Source organism: Girardinichthys multiradiatus, chromosome 2 (assembly GCF_021462225.1).
Source record: "Girardinichthys multiradiatus isolate DD_20200921_A chromosome 2, DD_fGirMul_XY1, whole genome shotgun sequence".
Taxonomy (NCBI): domain Eukaryota; kingdom Metazoa; phylum Chordata; class Actinopteri; order Cyprinodontiformes; family Goodeidae; genus Girardinichthys; species Girardinichthys multiradiatus.
Window position 1 is genome coordinate 10,319,594 of NC_061795.1, and position 21,921 is coordinate 10,341,514.

The 21,921-nt window shown below is 40.0% G+C and overlaps 1 protein-coding gene across 9 annotated transcripts in view; it reads left to right on the forward strand.

Annotated features, from left to right (window-relative positions):
- Positions 1-21,921, forward strand: part of ppp6r3 (protein phosphatase 6, regulatory subunit 3) — a 67,356-nt gene that overhangs the window by 7,496 nt on the left and 37,939 nt on the right. For all 9 annotated transcript variants that reach the window (XM_047390752.1, XM_047390742.1, XM_047390757.1 and 6 more), the window contains 8 exons: positions 712-945; positions 1,235-1,421; positions 5,028-5,165; positions 6,327-6,392; positions 6,471-6,583; positions 18,128-18,241; positions 18,359-18,485; positions 20,990-21,142. In XM_047390752.1, coding sequence (XP_047246708.1) covers positions 719-945; positions 1,235-1,421; positions 5,028-5,165; positions 6,327-6,392; positions 6,471-6,583; positions 18,128-18,241; positions 18,359-18,485; positions 20,990-21,142 — 1,125 coding nt within the window. In that variant the 5' untranslated portion in view covers positions 712-718. Of the gene's footprint in view, positions 1-711; positions 946-1,234; positions 1,422-5,027; positions 5,166-6,326; positions 6,393-6,470; positions 6,584-18,127; positions 18,242-18,358; positions 18,486-20,989; positions 21,143-21,921 lie in introns of those variants that run through there.

The following is a 21,921-nucleotide window of genomic DNA, read 5'->3' on the forward strand; positions in this document are numbered from 1 at the left end:
TCATGCTGTTCACATTTTGACATCATGGGACTTAGACAACTCCTAACAATTGATCAACAGTACCTTGCCATTGTAAGGCTTCAAACAGGATGTTCTCGGATGGAAGGGACCACTGAGCTTAGAGGGTCACAGAGTCATCAGCAGGTTGCAACAGAGATACAGAACGATGCTCCAGCTCATCCAGGTTGCAATAATAGGGAACAGCTGCTGGAAACGGGTACCTCAAATGGAGAATCTTGCACTTTGTCCAGACCTGAGACCCATAGAAACCCCATGGGATCAGTTGAGTTGCCATCTAGAGGCTGGTAACTCTGTACCCCAGAACCACAATGACCTAAGAGTCACCCTTTAAGAAGAGTGGCTTTGACCAAAGGTAGCCTTATTATCTCCTGAACAGCATGAGATGTCGTCAAGGTGTAATTAATGCTCAATGTCACATGACATGTTATAAACACATTTTGTTGTGGTATATCCACCACTGTTGTTGGCTTTTGTTTAAATAAATTGTTTAAGATGAGGAAATAACTGCTGCATTCTTCTATTTAAATGTCCTACTTAATGATATAATAGCACTGTAGTGTGAACGTTTTACATTGTCCATCAAGTTAACTCAAAAGCCTAATATCACTAATTTTTTGAGTAGTGTATGTTAGCAGGACTGAAGACTTTGTTTATTTTCTGTTAATTTCGTTTCATTTGTTTATTTTTTAGATTCACCATGTTTTGGAAATTTGATCTCCACACCACATCCCACATTGACACACTCCTGGAGAAGGAGGATGTAACCCTTACAGAGGTGATGGATGAGGATGACGTCCTGCAGGAGTGCAAGGCTCAGAACCACAAGCTGGTTGACTTCCTACTGAGACCACAATGCATGGAGGATCTTGTCACCTTTATCACACAGGAGCCTAGTGCTGATGTTGAGGAAAAGGTTAAATACAAGTAAGACCATTCTTTATAGGTGCCTTCTAGTAATAGGTCAGATGACTATAGGGAGCGACAATGTTGATGATGTTTTATAAATCATAACTGGGGGAAACATTGAAAAGTTAAAACACAAAAAAGGAGCATTTTATTACATCCGTTTCAGACAACTCCAAGTTAACCCATCAACAGAGATTGTAGGATAATTTTTCTTGGAGTTAAATGGGGTCAGGGTGAATAAATCAATCAATCAAGCAATGAAGAAAAGCTTTTCTTGAATCTGAAGAGCAACACTTATGTCTTATAGGTATCCCAACATATCATGTGAGCTGCTGACCTCCGATGTGAGCCAAATAAACGACAGACTGGGCGAAGATGAAAAGCTGCTGATGAAACTGTATGGTTTCCTCAAGAACGAACCATCTCTGAACCCGCTCCTAGCCAGCTTTTTCTCCAAAGTTCTGTCTATTCTTATAGGACGCAAGCCTGAACAGGTAAGTCTGGAAGAATACTCAATGCACTGGATTATTCCCTTTAGTTTATTTATATAATGCCAGGTCACAGCTAATGTCATCTCTAGGAACCTTACCAGACAAACTGATCCAATTTATATACAGAAATACACTGTATTGCCAGAAGTACTGTGTCACACCAACAAATCAATGAATTCTGGTGTAAAGTTTGGTGTGGAGAAACTTGACTGTGGACAATGTGAAACATGTATTGTTCTCTGATGAGTCCACCTTTACTGTTTTCCCCACATCCGGGAGAGTTACGGTGTGGAGAAGCCCCAAAGAAGCGTACCACCCAGACTGTTGCATGCCCAGAGTGAAGCATGGGGTGGATCAGTGATGGTTTGGGCTGCCATATCATGGCATTCCCTTGGCCCAATACTTGTGCTAGATGGGCGCGTCACTGCCAAGGACTACCGACAAATCAACCATTCTTGAGGACCATGTGCATCCAATGGTTCAAACATTGTATCCTGAAGGTGGTGCCGTGTATCAGGATGACAATGCACCAATACACACAGCAAGACTGGTGAAAGATTGGTTTGATGAACATGAAAGGGAAGTCGAACATCTCCCATGGCCTGCACAGTCACCAGATCTAAATACAAGTCCTTCTCAAAATATTGGCATATTGTGATAAAGTTCATTATTTTCCATAATGTAATGATGAAAATTTCACATTCATACCTGTAGGTTGTCCGGAATCTAAGATCCATTAGTGAGGCCATGTCTAAGAGTTCATTCCGCACATGTTGCTGTATTTATCATTAAGGTACTGCTGTATGCAGCCTGCAGCTTTTTTCTTTTTATTGTTTTAGTGAGCTCAGTGTCTTCCTCTGCTGGCTGTAGGAGACTGGTTTTAAACAAATGGAGAACCAGTTTAATGTTGGAAACATGCCGGCTTTTCTTGTCTGAACCCAAGACACGAACTATCGCTTTTTCCTGTTCCAGACATCTCTATCATTTTTTGATGCAAACCTCAGTTAGTTGGGGACTAAATGGTTATTAGTTGATGCAGGGGTAGACTAAGCTCAGCCTGTACTTTACTCATCTCTCTTTGTTTTTTCCAACTGTAAGAAAAGGCAGCAGTAGCCTTTTTACAAACCCCTTTGGCACGTTCAGTCTGTGGGTCCTTCACACCATTTTATTTATAATAATGAAAACACAGATGCATCAGGTTTACTGTTATGAGCTACAATTAACATCTGGTCAATTTTTACTGTTTCACAGATATTGCTTTTACAGATGTAGGGACACAGACACACACACTCACATGGTACATCATGATGAATCATGATGGTATTTATGTGCATTTTGCAAAAGTATGTATTTGATTTAAATTACATTAATTGCTCATGCATTAAGTGTACTGTAATTGCATATTTTCTCGGGAAAATGGTCATGAATGCATATCAAATTAAAAAAATATGCAATGTATGACATGCATATAAAATGCAAACTAAGGTTGACTATATATATATATATAGATTCTTCTTACCGATTCTTACCTATGGCATTATGTAGTTTATGTCCAAAGCACTGGAAGTTTGGCCACCCGATGTCATTCAGAGCTTTAGTAATGTTGGTGCCGCTGTTTGTTGTCATACAGATGAGTCGGTCTTCGAAACTGTTCCAGGAGTTCAAAGTGTCTTTTAACCACTCGGCAATGACCTCGCTTTTGTGATCATCAGGAGAGTAAGCTGTTTGCAGTCAGACACTTTGTAGAGCCCAGTGATAATCGACAAAATGCTCAGTCAAACCCATAAATGGCTACATTGTTCAACTGGACCACAAGTCTGCTGTGGCATAGTAAAAACTTACAGCCAACAGCTCTCTTGCAATCCTTTCACCTGTGCAGTTGTACAGGTGTGGCAAGGTAACTTTAGCAAAATATTTCCTGCTATATAGTACATACCTGGCATTTAAAGTTTTCAGCAGGTGAATTAAGCCAGACCTTTCCACTGTATAAATAGGCACAGTATCTTTGACAATAAAGAATGAGACGGCATCCGTGATGGCTTTCCACGGGCCCCCGTCTTTTCATAGGGAACACAGTGTGAAAATGATTCCCTTAAGGTGGGTTGTCTCTTGGCAGGGATTTCTGGTCTGTTGCTGTCCTGGGGTTTTCGTAGAGAGGAGCATTTCTCTCACTCCATCGAGTGCATCTGGTTCACATGTTGAATTAAATTTGTAGTGCTTCCACCTTTTAGTAGCAACAGCCTTTAAGCAGATTTTACAATGTGCTGTATGTTGCTCCAAGTCCGTGGTTGGAAACCAAACCAGTTCCATATAATTGATGAAGTCGTGCCTTTTTTGGGAACAAGGTCTGTTTTGCAAGCAGTAATTTTCGGTATTTCTGTGAGAGATGGGCCTGGTGACATCACTCAACTACAGAGGGCTGAGGAGTTCATTGGTGCGGCAGTAAAAAAATCCCAATTTCCCAAAAAAGTTAATCTTCATAAATTGCAAATTCGAATTAATCGATAAAATCGATTTATTGCCCAGCCCTAGCGGAGGCTGCAAATCTGGTTTTCTCATCTAACCATGAACACAGTGCTAAACCTTGTGGAAGATGTGTACAGAATAGTTAAATTTGCTGTCACTGTAGTGGGTCCATCATTACACTGGACTGTATAGATTAAGAATAGGATGTCATCTAAGTTTATGTACAGGTAAAAGTAGACAAATACTTTTGTCAATATTGTGTATATAGTCAGTCCAATTATATAGGGGGAATAGAATTCAGTTAGATTCCAGTCTCTTCATGTTTTAATGCCAATTGGTAACAAGTTTTCTGTCTAAGGAAGCTCAGTTGATTGCGTCGAGTCATTGCCTATGCAATAATCCCTTATACTGAGCAAGTATGTGGCGATGGTAGAAAGAATGGTCATTTTTAAGAGGAAGAGACCTCCAGCAGAACCAGGGTCTTTGTGAAAGGCCGTCTGTTAAAACTGACTGGGCTAGGGCTGAAATAATTATTCAGATTACTAATCAATTAATCGTTAACTGGAGTATACAGACTCTATAACATGCCATTTGCTCAAGAACAAACCACTTAGAGCAGTAATTGGGACAAAATTAAATTAAAATGTATACTTTTTCCATTTAAGATGAAAAACCATCTTTGTATGTAAATATGCACCTTTTGCTATCTGAATAGTAATCTGTTAAATGAAAAAAAAAAAAATGTCAACAGATTTATCAATTAGGAAAAAATAAGTTATTTGCAACCCTAGACTGGGCATTCAAGGGGGCAGAGCATAGACAGAAAAACACTGGTCCAGGAGTACTTTCTATATCAAAGAAAGAGTAAAACATTCAGCACCTCTACTAGAGAAACACAGCAAAACAGATGAGCTTTGAACCAATAATATAATTCATGAAATAAAATAAAAGTACATAGTTACAGCAGTAACTATTTTAGAACCAACATGACAATATAATCGACACTATTACTAAACTGAAATTCTCAGAAAATTACTGGGTTTTTTTGTGGTTTTTTTCTGTTTCCAATTCCAGTGTTAGGAGGGGAGAGTTTGCCCTTTGTGTTGATAATATTTGTCTCTTTTTTTTTTTCTGTTTTAACAGATAGTACATTTTCTAAGAAAGAGGGACGACTTCGTTGATCTGATGATCAAACACATCGGGACATCTGCCATCATGGACCTGCTGCTGAGAATGCTCACATGCATTGAACCCCAGCAGCTACGACACGATGTACTTAATGTGGGTAACAGCACAGTAATTACTAAGCCTTGCTAAAATGTGTCTTCTGTCTGTTTTTTCTCATTCAGATGTGTAGACAATCACATTAGGTCTTAAATATGGAAACAAACATCCAAATGCACACTTTATTGATGAAGTTAGAATGTATAATTAATATCACCAAAGATAACTTTCTGTCATGCACTTATAGACTCCAGTGAAGCCGTTTTATTGGAAAGCAACTGTTTGGAAAAAGAATAGCAGCTTTTTAGAATCTATGCTCTGCCGCCAAAAGTATTGGGTCCCACCACCAAATCAATGAATTCTGGTGTTTCAATCACTTCCGTGGCTGCAGATGTGAAGAAACGTGTCTGTACTGCACAGAACCCTGACCTCAACCTTCTTGAACACCTTTGTGATGAATTAAAGTGGAGGCTGCAGTTCTGCTTTTCTCATCCGACCATGAACACACTCCTAAACCTTATGGAAGATGTTTACAGAAAAGTTAAAGTTTCAATTTGGTGGGTCCATCAACGAATTGGACTTTATAGATTAAGAATAGGATGTCATCAAAGTTCATGTACATGTAAAAGTAGACAGACAATTACTTCTGGCAACATGGTGTATTTCGATGTGGCCTTGTAACTCTTAACTGAGTTGTGAGTAGCCACAATGCACAGCTGCAGGTCCTCAGTGAGCTCTTTTGTTTTAGCCATTACTTGTCCCAAACCGACTGCAGAGAGCTGCCGATTTTCACCTGCTGGGTTGATTTAAAGCAGCTGCTTTCCATTAATCTGGGTAATTAGGATGCTTTAGAACAGCATTGACTATTTAGAATGGTATAAAACCTTAAATCTTTCCAAAAACTCCAACAATCAGCAGTTGCTATGTCTAATATTAGACATATTATTTACAAAAAATGTAACTTAAATGTAGAAGTTGTTTGTTTTTGGGCTGAAATCTGTGGCACATACCTTTCTATACATCCATTTTTGGTCCAGTCAGAAGAAACGTGTTTATCAAGTTCAAATACTTCATTATTCAATGTTCGAGCAGTAGGAATAATATTAACCTTAACTGCATGTCCTTAACATTTTTCAGATGTTTTAAAACTGTTTGTTTTGATGCAGTATTAAATAAAAAAATCAGATTGCAACATCCTTACCATCTTGTGTCTTGCAGTGGCTGAATGAAGAGAAAGTGATTCAGAGGTTGGTTGACATGGTACAGCCTTCTCAAGATGAAGACGTGAGTGTTAAGAAACCAATTTCACATTATTATAGAACCTCTTTCTTCCATTTACCAGATTTTTTGTTTTTCACACAGAGACACTCCAATGCCTCTCAGTCTTTATGTGAAATCATCAGATTGAGCAGAGACCAGATGTTTCAGGTCCAGGGCTGCTCAGAGCCTGATCCACTTCTGGCTACACTTGAGAAGTATGCTTTTTGCTCTTCAATAGGAACTTTGCCATTTGTATTTTATACAGCTAAGCTTGTTTGTTTTGTTGGTGTTTTTGTTGGTTCACATATTTGGGAGATTTGTTTAGTTAAACTCACTATAAATATGACATATGGGGCTGTAATCATTACTCAAAAGAATTCTTGAGTTGAAATCTCTTGCCTCAATTCTTCGTTTATTTCATATACCTTCGTACTGTTCAACCATGTGACACAGTCACATGTTTCACAGTGGATGGTTATAGCGGTTGCGTGACATGCTTCTGTTTACATCAACTGTTCCTGAGAAATTGGAGATAGTGAGCGAAAATCTGAGGGAAAGACCCAAAACGTCTCATAGAGGAATCAAGCATCCTCTAAAGTTAACAGTCGGCTTACGTTGTGTAATCATATTAAGTTATTTAATATTTAATTAAATACCTTTTGGTCTTTCAAGTATTGTACTGTGAATACCAGCCCAATATTACGGTGGTATTAGAACAATAGATGAAAGAGTGATATGAGCACTGGCATTAGTGAACAGCAAACTCTGCACACATACGGAATAAATTCAAAACAATTTCTCTCCAAAATATAAGAATTTATTAACAAAAACAATTCAACTCCAATTTAAAATATTTCAATGAAACAACCCTTTACTAGGCTAAAACAATTCAACTAAAACTACCAATCAAAATGAAAGAATAAAGAAAACAAATGTGAAAAAAAGTACAAATAAAGGAACAAGGGAACCAATGGAATTGATGCAATGATATAACAGTTCAATGTGGATATTTATGTTTAAGAAGGTTTAACTTGAGTAATTTGGAAATAAGGTTAAATGAGTTTTGAAACTAATTAAGGACAGCAGTTGGCAAGTGTTCAAACAACCAGTCACAATGCAAAATCAGAAGGTAAGTAAAACATGTTTTGAGTAAAACAATATTTTAAAGAATAATTTGGCAAACTAAAAGTCGGTAACGTTTTTGGATAAATGATTCCTAATGTTTTAATTAGCCTCCATTATCTTAGTAAAATAATATTTAAGGAAATATTTGCTGACAACAACCTTTTTGGGCAATCCTTATGTTATTTTAACTAGCCATCACATGGAGTAATGGACAATTAATATGGCAGAGAGGAATGTTAATGTATTCTCAAAAGATGGGCACAAGCCATATGTAAATAATTTACCTTCCTGGCGCTAGCATTAGCAGTTTTAGCTGACAAAGAAAGTAGCTTATTTAGCAACCCTTTTAGTTTGATATGTGCTTTAAACACCATTAATACAAATGAGGTGTATAGAGCACTGGTGGTACATTATCTAACGATTATGGAGCGATTGAAACAAGCTCTGTTGTAAGCAAAGCTGTCACACCACTTCTTACTAGGGGACCTCAGGTCCGCTGGGCGATGAGTTATTTGGCAGACTGTGAACAAAGACCTGGCTGCTCTCACTAGCAGCTGGGGTGATTTATGGTGGATCGACACGCATCAGGCATAAACAGCGGCGGTTTCGATGCCGCCTTCTTCAGGCTGTAGGGAAAACTGCTTTGATTAATCTCTGGCTCAGATTCCTTTTCTGCAGAAGCTCAGAAAGAAAGGTTTAACCCTTTATGACCTACCATGGAACAAGTTTGCCAGAGCATATTTACATTTTTACATGCTATAGAGCCATTTCTTGCTAGACATCAATACAACCCTTACATTCCAGATTTTCATAATTTGTATTTAATAAGTCCATATAAATAAATAGCTATAAAGTACAATTAACCATCAGAAAAATGAAAAACATTTTTTTGGACAGAACTCTTTGAAACAGCAGAAATTTATTTGGAGTATTTCCAGAACTTCATTTTTAAAATACACAGTTTTTTATGAACTGAGACAAAAATAAAATGTACATTGTGAGCAATTTAAGAAAATTTATGTACATTTAAAATAAACTATTTACAGTAGTGCAATCAAATCTCTAAGGGTTCCAGATACCTGAGCACACATATACACTCACTGGCCACTTTATTAGGTACACTTTGCTAGTACTGGGTTGGACCCCCTTTTGCCTTCAGAACTGCCTTAATCCTTTGTGGCATAGATTCAACAAGGTACTGGAAACATTTCTCAGAGAGTCTGGTCCATATTGGCATGATAGCGTCACACAGATGCTGCAGATTTGTCGGCTGCACATCCATGATACAAATCTCCCATTCCACCACATCCCAAAGGTGCTCTATTGGATTGAGATCTGGTGACTGTGGAGGGCATTTGAGTACGGTGAACTCATTGTCATGTTCAAGAAACCAGTCTGAGATGATTCGTGCTTTAGGACATGGCGCGTTATTCTGCTGGAAGTAACCATCAGAAGATGGGTACACTGTGGTCATAAAGGGATGGACATGGTCAGCAACAACATTCAGGTGGGCTGTGACGTTGACACGATGTTCAATTGGTACTAAGGGGCCCAAAGTGTGCCAAGAAAATATCCCTCACACCATTACACCACCAGCCTGAACCGTTGATACAAAGCAGGATGGATCCATGCTTTCATGTTGTTGAAGCCAAATTCTGACCCTAGCATCCGAATGACGCAGCAGTAACTGCGAGACCCATCAGACCAGGCAATGTTTTTCCAATCTTCTATTGTCCATTTTTGGTGAGCCTGACAGGAGCGGCACCCGGTGTGGTCTTCTGCTGTAACCCATCCGCCTCAAGGTTCGACATGTTGTGCGTTCAGAGATGCTCTTCTACATGCCTTGGTTGTAACGGGTGGTTATTTGAGTTACTGTTGCCTTTCTATCAGCTCGAACCAGTCTGGCCATTCTCCTCTGACCTCTGGCATCAACAAGGCATTTGCGCCCATAGAACTGCCGCTCACTGGATATTTTCTCTTTTTCGGACCATTCTCTGTAAATCCTAGAGATGGTAGTGCGTGAAAATCCCAGTAGATCAGCAGTTTTTGAAATACTCAGACCAGCTCGTCTGGCATCAACAACCATGCCACGTTCGAAGTCACTTAAATCACCTTTCTTCCCCATTCTGATGCTCTGTTTGAACTGCAGCAGATCGTCTTGGCCATGTCTACATGCCTAAATGCATTTAGTTGCTGCCATGTGATTGGCTGATTAGAAATTTGCGTTAACGAGCAGTTGGACAGGTGTACCTAATAAAGTGGCCAGTGAGTGTATGTTCATTAGACCCGGTTCATACAATAAAAAGTGCTAAAAACAACCAAAAATATAATCGGTTTTTACTTTGTTGAAAGTTTACAACAGTCAGTCAGTCATTTTCTACCGCTTATTCCATAGTGGGTCGTGGGGGAGCTGGTGCCTATCTCCAGCAGTCTATGGGCGAGAGGCAGGGTACACCCTGGACAAGTCGCCAGTCCATCGCAGGGCAACACACAAACAACCATGCACACACTCATTCATACACCTGAGAGCAATTTAGAGTGACCATTTAACCTAACAGGCATGTCTTTGGACTGTGGGAGGAAGCCGGAGTACCCGGTGAGAACGCACGCATGCACGGGGAGAACATGCAAACTCCATGCAGAAAGACCCCCGGTTGGGAATCGAACCCAGGACCTTCTTGCTGCAAGGCAACAGTGCTACAGTGCTGCAGTTTACAACAGATTAACACAAATTTTTATTTTTTATCAAGATGCAAAAAAGCAGAATGCAAAAAGACAACATGAACATTAAAAAACTAATTACAAACTACTGTTTACAATAGAAAATAGTCACAGGCACGGAGTCAAAGATTAGCCTTCAATTTTGCCAGTGAAGCTGTGATGGGCATTGTGACAGTTCCTGTCCACGATTACCTGCTTGGCAGTGGAACAACTGCTGCAGCTCCCGTTTCCTAAAGGCTGACTTCTTCCTCTACCTCTGCCTCTCTCCAGAGCACTGGGTGTCTCAGGGGGGCAGGAGCTTTCTTCTTCCTCCTCCTCATCATCAACACTGTACACAAAAAACGTTAGCGTGTTAGATGTGTCCATAACGTGAATAATATAGCAATGATGCATAACACAGTAAAATTCCTTCAATCATATATTTTGCTTAGTTTTCTGTAACTCAGAAACGAGTAATATTTCATTAACGTGTACATAAATGTCATGGGAAGGATTTATCCAGTCAATAAAATCAGCATCATCACCATTGTCGGCTGAATCCAGACCGGATGAGTGGACAGAATCCCACCTTCATCTGGTGCTGTAATAAACTCCGCAGCTTCAAACAAGGTAAAATACTGTTTGGCCCGTCCTCTGTCCTTTAGCTCCATAAATATGTGTGCGGGTGTGTAAGTGTGTGTTGAGTGTCTTGTGTGTGTGTTTGTAAAAAAGCAATAAATACTAAAAGTCGAGACGAAAGTAGAAGTGCGAGCGAAGTTAAGATTTTTGTGCCACAGAAAAACTACAACTCCGGGGGGAAAAACCCGAGAAACGACATCATTTCCGGTTGTTGCGGTCATTGGCGTGCAAGAAAACCACGTGAAACCACGTTCATCCACCGATGTCATTAAGCAAATACGGATGTAGGAAGCACACAACACTCTGGATTAAAATGTTTGCTTTTTGCACTGTTAACTGGATTTCTGCAAAGGTTTCTGGAGGAAAAAGCTAGTGCTCTGGGACATGTGAGTAGAATATTTGTTTAACACTTGTTTCATTTGCAAAAAAAATATTGCTCCATCTTATTTGGTTGCAATTCTACAGGCATTTAAAAATAGATATGCAAATGGAAGTGCCAGCGTTCCGTTGGTATTAAAGGTTTAAGACAAGATTGTCCCGATTGCCCATTTAGCATGAATGCTGGATGCTAGAACAGCAAATCATTACTTAACTTGTGGTTGTTCTGCAACCAGCGGGTACACAAACACCAGATAATAGTCTACTCTGGATCAAAGTTTAAAGAATTAGTAGAGTCTTCCTCCCCAGCGAGTTTGACCTGTTTGACTCTGTCAAGCTAAACTGATACCAACATCAATGGCACTGAGCTTTGTTCATCCACAGCAGAGTACTGGGCAAAGGAGGCAAGGTTTTTAAAATAACAATTTAATCTGAAGGCTGCAGTTATTCTTGTGTTAAAACCATCAATAGTAGTAAACCTGATTAAGTGAGATAAAGAGGAAGAGAAAAACAGAGCAACTAATTGACAACCTGTGATTCATAGCAGGTGGAGCTTCTGCAGGAGCTCTGTTTCCACATTGATTGGCTGTTTTCTGCTCGGTCTGGATTGATTTGATAGCTGTACTGTCTATGTTGGCTACCCAAGTATCTGTCACATCTGAAAACTCGTAAACGCCACGTTTATAATTTTGCCAGGTTTATTTTTACCAAACCCCCGTCTCTTAGCTCAACCTTAAAAACCAACACCCAACTCCACCAGACTCTCGCGATAACACCTTCCCTCCCAGAGGAGGTTAACAATCGCCCTCTTTCTCTTTAAATAAAAATTAACCATAGATAAGAGGTTTGTTTACCTTGGCAAAAAAAAAGTCACCAAAACTATTTTTTATCAGAACATAGTAGCATTTTAAAAGCTACCACCAAATGAATGTTAAACAGTGTACATAAAATCACAGTGTCCATACACCCTCATCCAGTGCCTTAAGGAGCATAAGGGGGGAAGCACCTCTCTTAGACAAACAATTGGCAAGTTGTGACTTTGCTTCTGACCAACACACCTCTTTGATTTTGTTTTCTTGCATGAGTTCTTTAATACTGCTTATTTCTAATCTTAGTCTCTTTTCTGTGAGTTGTTTTGTCGACTTAAGTGTGTCAAACAGGGAATGGTTATCAATAACACAAGTGAGGGGAAGAGAGTTAAGATCTACTGTACCAGTAGTGAGCTCAGAGTAGAGAGTAGCTAAGAACATTGCATTATCAATACCATCTGACATGGCAAGGGTTTCTCCAACCAATGTTCTTCTTACCACACGTCTGATTTTCTTAGATTACCAAAACAGAGGGGAGAACTTTCCTGTGTTTTTTTTCCATTAGGACAATTAAAGCCCCTCCCTGTGTACCTCCGTCTAGAAGATTGTCCAGTGAAGCATCACTGAAGATAACTAAACTCAAGTTATTACTGTTGCCCAAATGTTGAAACTTAAGTGTGACTGTCTCCGACTTGAGTTTGCGAATCACATTGTTCACATCATGTATGGACTGAATAGTAGCATTCTTAATGTTGGATGCCAGACTACATGTGTCGAACATAACATCTGGTCTAGTCTGTATTGCAACCCATAAAATCTGTCCTATTTTGGACCTTAGATGTTCTCTCTCTGTGTCATTTAGTGGGTTATCTCGCTGTACAGCTCGTGATGCCTGTAATTGAACCGTTTACAGGTTGTCAATGTAACTATGCTGATGCACCTGCACCACATAGCCCAAAGTAGCAATGTGCATCCCCACGTAAGAAAAACTCATGCTCTTCACGTCCCACATGAAAAGCAGACTTGAGTACAGGGAAAACATTAGTTACAAAGTGGTCTGAACCTGCCCAAAGAAAATCATCCACATGGCATGCCAGTACTCCTGTCACTTTAGACTGCTCATTCTGCCAATAAAACACTGCAGGATCAACTTTTGACATTTTACCACCAGTGTTCAGCATAAGTTCTTTGACTTTGTTGTACCAGTAGAGGGAAGCATCCGCAAGTCCATACACACATTTCTTTAGTTTCCACAAAGCATTATCCACGCCCGCTTCAGGTGGGGGACGAATGTAAATGTCTCTTGAGAGTTCCATACCCTGCAAAAAGCCAAACTTAATATTCATTGAATGAACTTTCCAGTTGTTATGACAGATCACAGCCATCAGCAGCCTGAGTGACTCCAATGCACATGTGGGAGAATCTTTCTGCAACTCTTGAATATTCACTTCTTCAAAACTTCTCACCACAAGGCGGGCTTTGGGAATGATACCTTTTGAAGTTTCTTTCAACGTACACACCCATCTAGTTGAAACACATTTTTGACCTTTGTGACCACCTCGTAGACATTATTTTTCCAGTTTTCAATCTCTTGCTGTTTAGCAGCATAAAAAGAGATGTCTTTGGCAATGAATACATCAGCATCTGTATTTTCACATTCAGTGTGAAGGTTATCAACCTGTGACATGTCTAATGCTTGTTTTTTGTCCCTCACTGCCATTACATTGTACCAGTTTTTGTATCGCCCCTTGCCTTTCCCTGCTCTACCTAAGAAAATGGCAGTGTGCTGAGTACCATCATCTCTGTTAGTAAATGTGACTGTCTGACCTGTTCTCAGTTTAATGTGAGTAGAATCTTGAATATTAGTTACATCACCCTCTGTTTCATTGTTTGTTTTATTAGTCTGTCTGACATTTCTTTCATCTTGCTCTGTGCTCTCAGTGATTTGTTCTTCTCTATTTACACTCATTTCATCATCTGAACTCTCTGACACATCAGTATGAACCATGTCATCATTTTCTTTATCATTTTCAGTAACACTAGGCAGTTGTGGTTTTTCCTCCCTTTGTACGTTCACATTATTTAGCCTGGACTGATGTACTCGGACAAGAATCCCACCATGTCTTAAGAACACTACAGCTCCAGCCTGACCAATAACTACACCAGGGCCCTTCTATTCTGTACTATCTACTCGCTTGTAGTACACTTTGTCACCTGTCTCATACTTTTCATCTGTAGACCTTAACTGTTTGTGCAATGCTCTTATTCTTTCTGAGCATTCCACCTCTATGAAGGCTGTCCTGGAAGCATGTAGTGCTGCTAAATGCTGTCCTACTCTAGTACTCATAGAAGTACCCTCTAGAGCAGGTAGTTTATCAGTCAAAACAGAAGGGAGATTAGGACTGTGACCAAACACATGCTGATATGGGCTATAACCATGCACATTGATCATACTGTTTTTGGCCATAAGAGCCCAGTCTAGAGTAGTTTGCCAACTACACCCCTTTTCACCTTCAGGGGGATCTCAGTCACTGTCATGTTGTGTCTCTCAAGCAGTCCATTGCTCCAGGGACAGTATCCCACTGTAGTCTTTGTCTCAATGTTAAAGTTTCTGCCATGTCTCTAATTTCCTCATTGTTGAACTCTCCACCGTTGTCTGTGTAGATCCGTTTGGGAGCACCATGTACATTTATCCATGAGTGGATGAACAAGTTGACAATCGCAGAAGGTTTCTTGGTCCTCTCAATGTTTCCAGCGCTGAAGCGTGTGAAATGATCGATGTGCAGATACCATACACCTGGTTCCAACTGATGTAAATCCCTTGCCACCGTCTCATTGTATTCTGAGGCTAAGGGCAAATCTGACATATCTCACAGTCCTGAATAATTTTCTGTAAAACGACTGAACAGTCTTTGTCAGTATTTCCAGAGCTGTAAAGGAGCCTCTGCAGACGATCTGCAGAGGCGTGGCCAAACTGCTTGTGCAGCTTCAGGAGAACTTTTTGCTTCTCTTTTATAGACATCCCCGCTGTGACGACAAGGGCTTCACTTTCATTCCTGCTCATTTTTGTAGTTTCATTTCTAATGTCCACACAATAGTGTCCTGAACTAGTGAACTCAAGAGGAATATTTTGTTTGAACATGACAACTCTGTCATGCTCCATATCTAAAACAGTTCCAGCTCTCTTTAGAGACATTATGCTCAGCAATAATGGAATATCTACAGAAACTACTTCTGTCTCAATATGACACTTTGTTTGTCCGATCTTGGCAGGAAGTTTCACTTTTCTGTTTGAGTGTACCACCTGACCATCTCCAAATCTGAATGGTCTGCAGCTTGGATATTCTGTTTGCAGCTGTTTATCGATTTGGCTTTGACTCCGGTCTTTTATGTAACTACCCAGCCACTTTTCACCACAAACAGTACATGTGCAGGCAGTGTCAATGATAGCTGATCCAAGTGATTCAGTCAGAAAGATCTCAGAGTCAGTCATTACTTTAGTAAATAACGTAATGTTGCATTCCTCTACATCTCCTGTCAGCTTCACTTCATTTCTCCGATGAGGACAGTCTTTTGCCCAATGGTACGTGCTCTGACAAATGGCGCATTTGTTCACTTACCATATTTATCAAGTGGATTTGTACCTTGCCGCTGTCCGCTCTGTGACGGGCAATTCCTCCGTCTGAATTTTCCTGGTGGTCTTTGTTCTGTAAATAAAATGGCATCTCGCTGCCGTTGCTTGGTGCGCTGGTTTTTCCTCCGAAAATCCGCTTTAATCTAGACTTCATAGACGCAAAAGTCAAATCTGTGCATGCTGTGAGAGCAAGCTGCCTATTCTCCTCGAGACATGCCGTGTTGAGGAGTTTAAACATGCGTACAGCGTCAGGCAGGGTGATATTGTACTTCTTCATACGGTTGTATCGTTGTTCAACTCTCCATTATGGAGTCCGCCATTGACATTGTGTTATCTAGAGGCGACTGTGGCTCAGTAGGAAGAGTAGTCGTCTTGCAATCAGAAGGTTGTGGGTTCGATTCCACCTTCCTCCTGCCATATGTCGATGTGCCCCTGGGCATAACCTCAAGTTGCCTACCGATCTGCGTATAGGTGTATGAATGTGTGAGCGTTAGTGAGTGCGATTGGGTGAATGTGGCACTAGTGTAAAGCGCTTTGAGCGGTCTATATGACTGGAAAAGCGCTATATAAGTGCAGTCCATTTACCATCTTTGGATATCGAGTCAAAATAGGAGTATGCTTCATAAGTCTTTTTTTTCTCTTAGGAATACCGTGTCCAATTTAGTAAGCAAGGTTTCCATACCATTATCTTTGTTCAGATCTTCTGCGGATATTTCCAAAGCAGTCTCTCTGGCTCTCCCTTCGAGCCCCAGTGCCACTGCTAGTGCCTGTTTTTTCGGATCCAAGTCCATAACAAGCTTCCAGATACTAACTTAATTTTTCCAGCACTCATATGGCCTTGCCTCGTCAAACTTCGGCGGTACTCTGTAATTGGAAACCATCCTCTGCTACCATGAAACTCGTAAACTCCACGTTTATAATTTTGCCAGGTTTATTTTTGCCAAACCCCCGTCTCTCAGCTCAACCATAAAAACAAACACCCAACTCCACCAGACTCTCGCGATAACACCTTCCCTCCCAGAGGAGGTTAACAACAGCAAACAGTCAAAGCTCAACAAATTTTATCTGTGACTGGAGTGCAGCCAAAACGGCACCAATCCTCTGCTGCTCTCCACTTGAGCAGCAATAGAAATGAATGGATTTTAGAGCGCAGCAAAGTTGGTGCCACATCCTGTGTGGAAGCCCCTGAAACGGCCTACCTGCAGACATCATTAATCTATTGTTGGTGCTACAGGTAGATGACATTTGTTCATCATGAACAAATGTCATGAACACATGTGAGTAGGAAAAGCTGAAAATGATATATACCAAATATTACATTTCATACACTTGTAACCTTTAGGTAAACAAGTGAACCCACAGCGATCTCATTTTTTAAGATTTCTATTGTAGGATGCTTTAAACCATCTTACATTAGAAACAACTGTTGGTTGAAAACTATTATCCAATATTTTAGAACACAACCCTTCAAATTGTTTTAAATGTTATCATGACCCGTATGTATAAAATCTAGGGGCGTGCTAGTAGTTGAATGTTTATTGTGGAACCATGGAGAAAGTATGGTGGCCCAGAGGTCTCGGGCCAAATACAAAAGCCACAACACAAATATAAAAGCCACAAAGGAAATGGCCTGCACCAAAATCTGTAACCCATTGTTGTGTCCCGATTCGGGCTGCCTCCTTCGTAGGCCGCATTTGTAGACCGATTACATCTCAGGGAGGCGGCGAAGGCTGTCCAAATTCGAAGGCTCCTCAAAATGCAGCTGACAAATGTGCCCTTCTTTTCCCCAGATTTGAAGGATGTGTTTTTTGTTGCCCACCCTGTCCCATTAGTCATTGCAGGTTGAAGTGGATTGTTCAAACGAAAGTTGCAATGGCGTTTTCTGTGAAACAAAATTAACTTTTACAATGTTTTTGGGCGAAAATATTGCTGTGTAAACCTGAAATATATGCTCTGTTCACCAAGATATCACCTAATTGCAAAAGTGCTCCTACGTGTCATCCGCTCCCACTGCACTAACAGCCGGCTCGCTTCGTCAGCTGACCAGGCGGTTTTTAAACTCCCACTGACTTTGCCCAATGAGTGGAAGATAAGTCAGATGATATCTAATGTTAATGTTTGGTTTAGTTGTTATTATTATGCTCTACAAAGAAATTAATTTAAACTTTGTTCAGAAAGTGAATATGTCAATGTTTAAGTTGTAAAAAGTTTTACAAATAAACTAATTATATTTGTCAACAATGTACTTTATTTACGGTGTATTTTTACATCTATGAACATAAAAATTATTTGTAACATTTTAAATGGCTGATTACTAAACAAGAATAAAATTAAAAGATTAATAAAACAGAAAATTTTAAACAAACTAGGTTTATAAGCCATCAGAAATAAGGGGGAGGGGGTGAAGGTTTACTGCTAATTCCCTGTGATATTTCTACCTCTTACATCTCCATTTGTATCCTCATCTTACTCAGGCAGGAAACAGTGGAGAAGCTGCTCTCAAATATTTTTGAGATGGACAAAAATGAGTCTGCTATAGTCAGTGTGATCCAGATCCTGCTCACATTGTTTGAGACCAGGAGACCAGCGTATGTTCTATTGTTTTTACTTTTTTATTTATATATATACAGTACACAACATATATATATTCAAGTTGACTTATGTAGGTGTTTCAGGCAGTTAAATTCTGCCTTTGTACATTGTAGGTTCGAGGGTCACATGGAATGCCCTCCTGGGATGTCTCACCCTTCATTCTCAGTCAACCACAGCATCCTTGAGGCTGTGAGACCCCGGCTCAAAGATTTTCACCAGCTGCTGCTTGAACCCCCAAAGGTAAAAAATCTATTGAGCTAAATTGGGGCCATAAAGTTTGTTCAAACAAAAACAATTTAAACCTTAAAAAAAAAAAGTTTGTTCAAAAGAAAACAATTTGAACCTAATAAATAAAAGTTCAAAAGAAAAAAATTTGAACCTAAAAACTAAAAGTTTGTTCAAAAGAAAAACATTTGAACCTGAAAAATTATTTTGAACCTCCTCCAAAAAATGTGAAAACTGGAAAAAAAAGTTTGTAACTGAAAAAAAAACATGTGAAATTGGAAAAAAAAAGTTTAAAACTACTTTTGAGATTCAAATTTTTTTTTTCAAACTTGCAGATTTGGCCCCCTGCATGGGGGGCAGGGCCTCAGATCACGGGGGTGCAGAATAATGACTGACAGCTCAACATAGCGGCTGAACAACATATACCCAGCTGTTGCATTCAGGGACCGTGGGAACAAATTATCTGTAATACATCATCAATATTCTATATATATGTGATTGGTTTTGAAAGATAGCATGCTTCACCGATAGAAGCAGCTTACATGCATCTCAGAGGAGAAAATATGATCTTGGCAGATTTGCACAGCATTTTAAGTCCATGTTGGAGATTTCCCACGCTCTCAACATCAAGCAAAAGAACCGCCAGACTAAGCGGCGGTATGAAACCAGATGCAAAACGAGCCGGAATTTTTCGAATATCCTTGCATAATTAAGCCTGGATTTGTTTTCACATGGACTGGACTCGAGTTTCGGTTTGTGGTGCATTTTTGATTCAAACATGTTTGGTCTTCATTTAGTGAAGTGACTCGCAGCCAGGGGCAACCGTGGAAATCCCCGGTGGTCCGCTGGCTTAGGCATTTCTTATTTTGTGAATGTTTAGTTTTTATTAACTGCCTTTCACAGATGCGGGGCCCTGGGCCGGTGGTTCACTTCAGCCCGTGAATCTCTGGCCCACGAGCTGAATCACCGGACCACCACCATGCACAGACGCAGGGCGAGCGCGACATCAAGTACGCAAGAGGCGACAGTTTCTGGGGCGCTGATATTTTTCTGGACCATTGTGCCCTAAACTATGCCATATCGACCTGTTAAGAATAACCTTTATTTATATGACTCATAGCTGTTTTTCCTATTTATACCATAATAATATAAAGCATAAGTTCTAATGTTTCCTTTTTGTTAGAATAGGTGACCTGTGGCTAGGGCACTGGGTTTGATGGTGGAGCAGGCTGTAACTGATTTGATTAGAATGCAGTAGCACACTTAGATTAAGGATGGACACTCGCTACTACACAACGTACCAGATAGACACCACAACGGTGACACATAGTCTACTGATAAACACTGAGGGATGGAACATCCATTGCATCGGAGTGCCAGATATAAAACTACATGTGACCTTCTATCGGGGCTCTTCCTCATCCTTTCACAGATGAGACGGTCCGAGACGAGCCTCGGCGCTGATCTCTGTAATCATTCTTCTGCCTAATTTAGATTAAAGGAGCTGAAAGTTAGAAACTGTTTGAGAGTGGTTCCTTTAAGAGTCAGTGTTAGATAGTGTGATCGCTTCTGGGGACCAAGGACTGGAGGAACTCAGAGAAGTCTGACCGCCAACAGGGTCCGGTAGCTCGGACAAACCTCTCCTCTGCTCCAGTCAGGCAGTCCAGTCCATGTGAAAACAAGTCCAGGCTTAATTATGCAAGGATATTCGGAAAATACTGGCTCGTTTTGCATCTGGTTTCATACTGCCGCTTAGTCTGGCGGTTCTTTTGCTTGACGTTGAGAGCATGGGAAATCTCCAAAATGCTGTGCAAATCTGTCAAGATCATATTTTCTCCTCTGAGATGCGCGTCGTGTATTCCTGTAAGCTGCTTCTATCGGTGAAGCATGTTATCTTTCAAAACCAATCACATATATATAGAATATTGATGATGTATTACAGATATTTCCAGTTCCCACGGTCCCTGAATACAACAGCTGGAAATATGTTGTTCAGCGGCTGTGTTGAGCTGTCAGTCATGATTCCGCACCCCCGTGATCTCAGGCCCCGCCCCCCACACCAAAACAGGGCCGAAAGTTTGAAGCCGGAAAAAAATCTGCAAGTTCGAAAGAAAAAAAACTTGAATCTGAAAAGCAGTTTTAAACTTTTTTTTTTTTCTAGTTTCACATGTTTTTTTTTTTGTTTTTTTTTTCAGTTGCAAAACTTTTTTTTTCAGTTTTCAAATTTTTTTTGGGGGGAGGTTCAAAATAATTTTTCAGGTTCAAATGTTGTTGTTTTTTTAAAAAACTTTTTTTTTCAGGTTCAAATTTTTTTCGTTTGAACAAACTTTATGGCCCCAATTTAGCTCCATAAAAATCCCTACAAACATTTTTTCTAAGTCTTACTGGTTTGCAGTGTCAGGTTGATCCTCTGCTCCATTTATTGACCAATCATAGTCATGTTATAACTTAAAGTAATAAATATAATGTTGCGTGTTATAAGTTGTATATGTTTAATACTGTTTGCTGTCCACCATTAGAAGAATGTTCTGAAGACAACCTGGGGGATTCTGGACCCACCAGTGGGCAACACAAGGCTCAATGTGGTCAGACTGGTTGCAAGTCTATTGCAGTGCAACACTCACAGCATCAACGCAGAACTCATAAACCTCAACACCCTGGGAGTCATACTAGTGAGTATTAGCTTTACATCAGGCCATTAATTGTTAGTTTATCTATAATGTAGTCATTGTTATAAAAAGTATTGTATGTAGAATATTTTTGACATTTGGCTGCAGAATGCAGCCAATGTTTACGGTCCTACCAAGGGAATATGTCTTTGTCTTCAGTAAACTGAGCATCACATCATTTCTTCAGCAGCAAAAGAAATGAACCACTGTTTTACCATTTAACACATTAGCCTCAAAATGTCCACCTGTTTTTTTTTTGTGTGCCTATATTTACTGCAAATACAGGTCCTTCTCAAAATATTAGCATATTGTGATAAAGTTCATTATTTTCCATAATGTAATGATGAAAATTTAACATTCATATATTTTAGATTCATTGCACAATAACTGAAATATTTCAGGTCTTTTATTGTCTTAATACGGATGATTTTGGCATACAACTCATGAAAACCCAAAATTCCTATCTCACAAAATTAGCATATTTCATCCGACCAATAAAAAAAAGTGTTTTTAATACAAAAAACGTCAACCTTCAAATAATCATGTACAGTTATGCACTCAATACTTGGTCGGGAATCCTTTGGGAGAAATGACTGCTTCAATGCAGCGTGGCATGGAGGCAATCAGCCTGTGGCACTGCTGAGGTCTTATGGAGGCCCAGGATGCTTCAATAGCGGCCTTTAGCTCATCCAGAGTGTTGGGTCTTGAGTCTCTCAACGTTCTCTTCACAATATCCCACAGATTCTCTATGGGGTTCAGGTCAGGAGAGTTGGCAGGCCAAT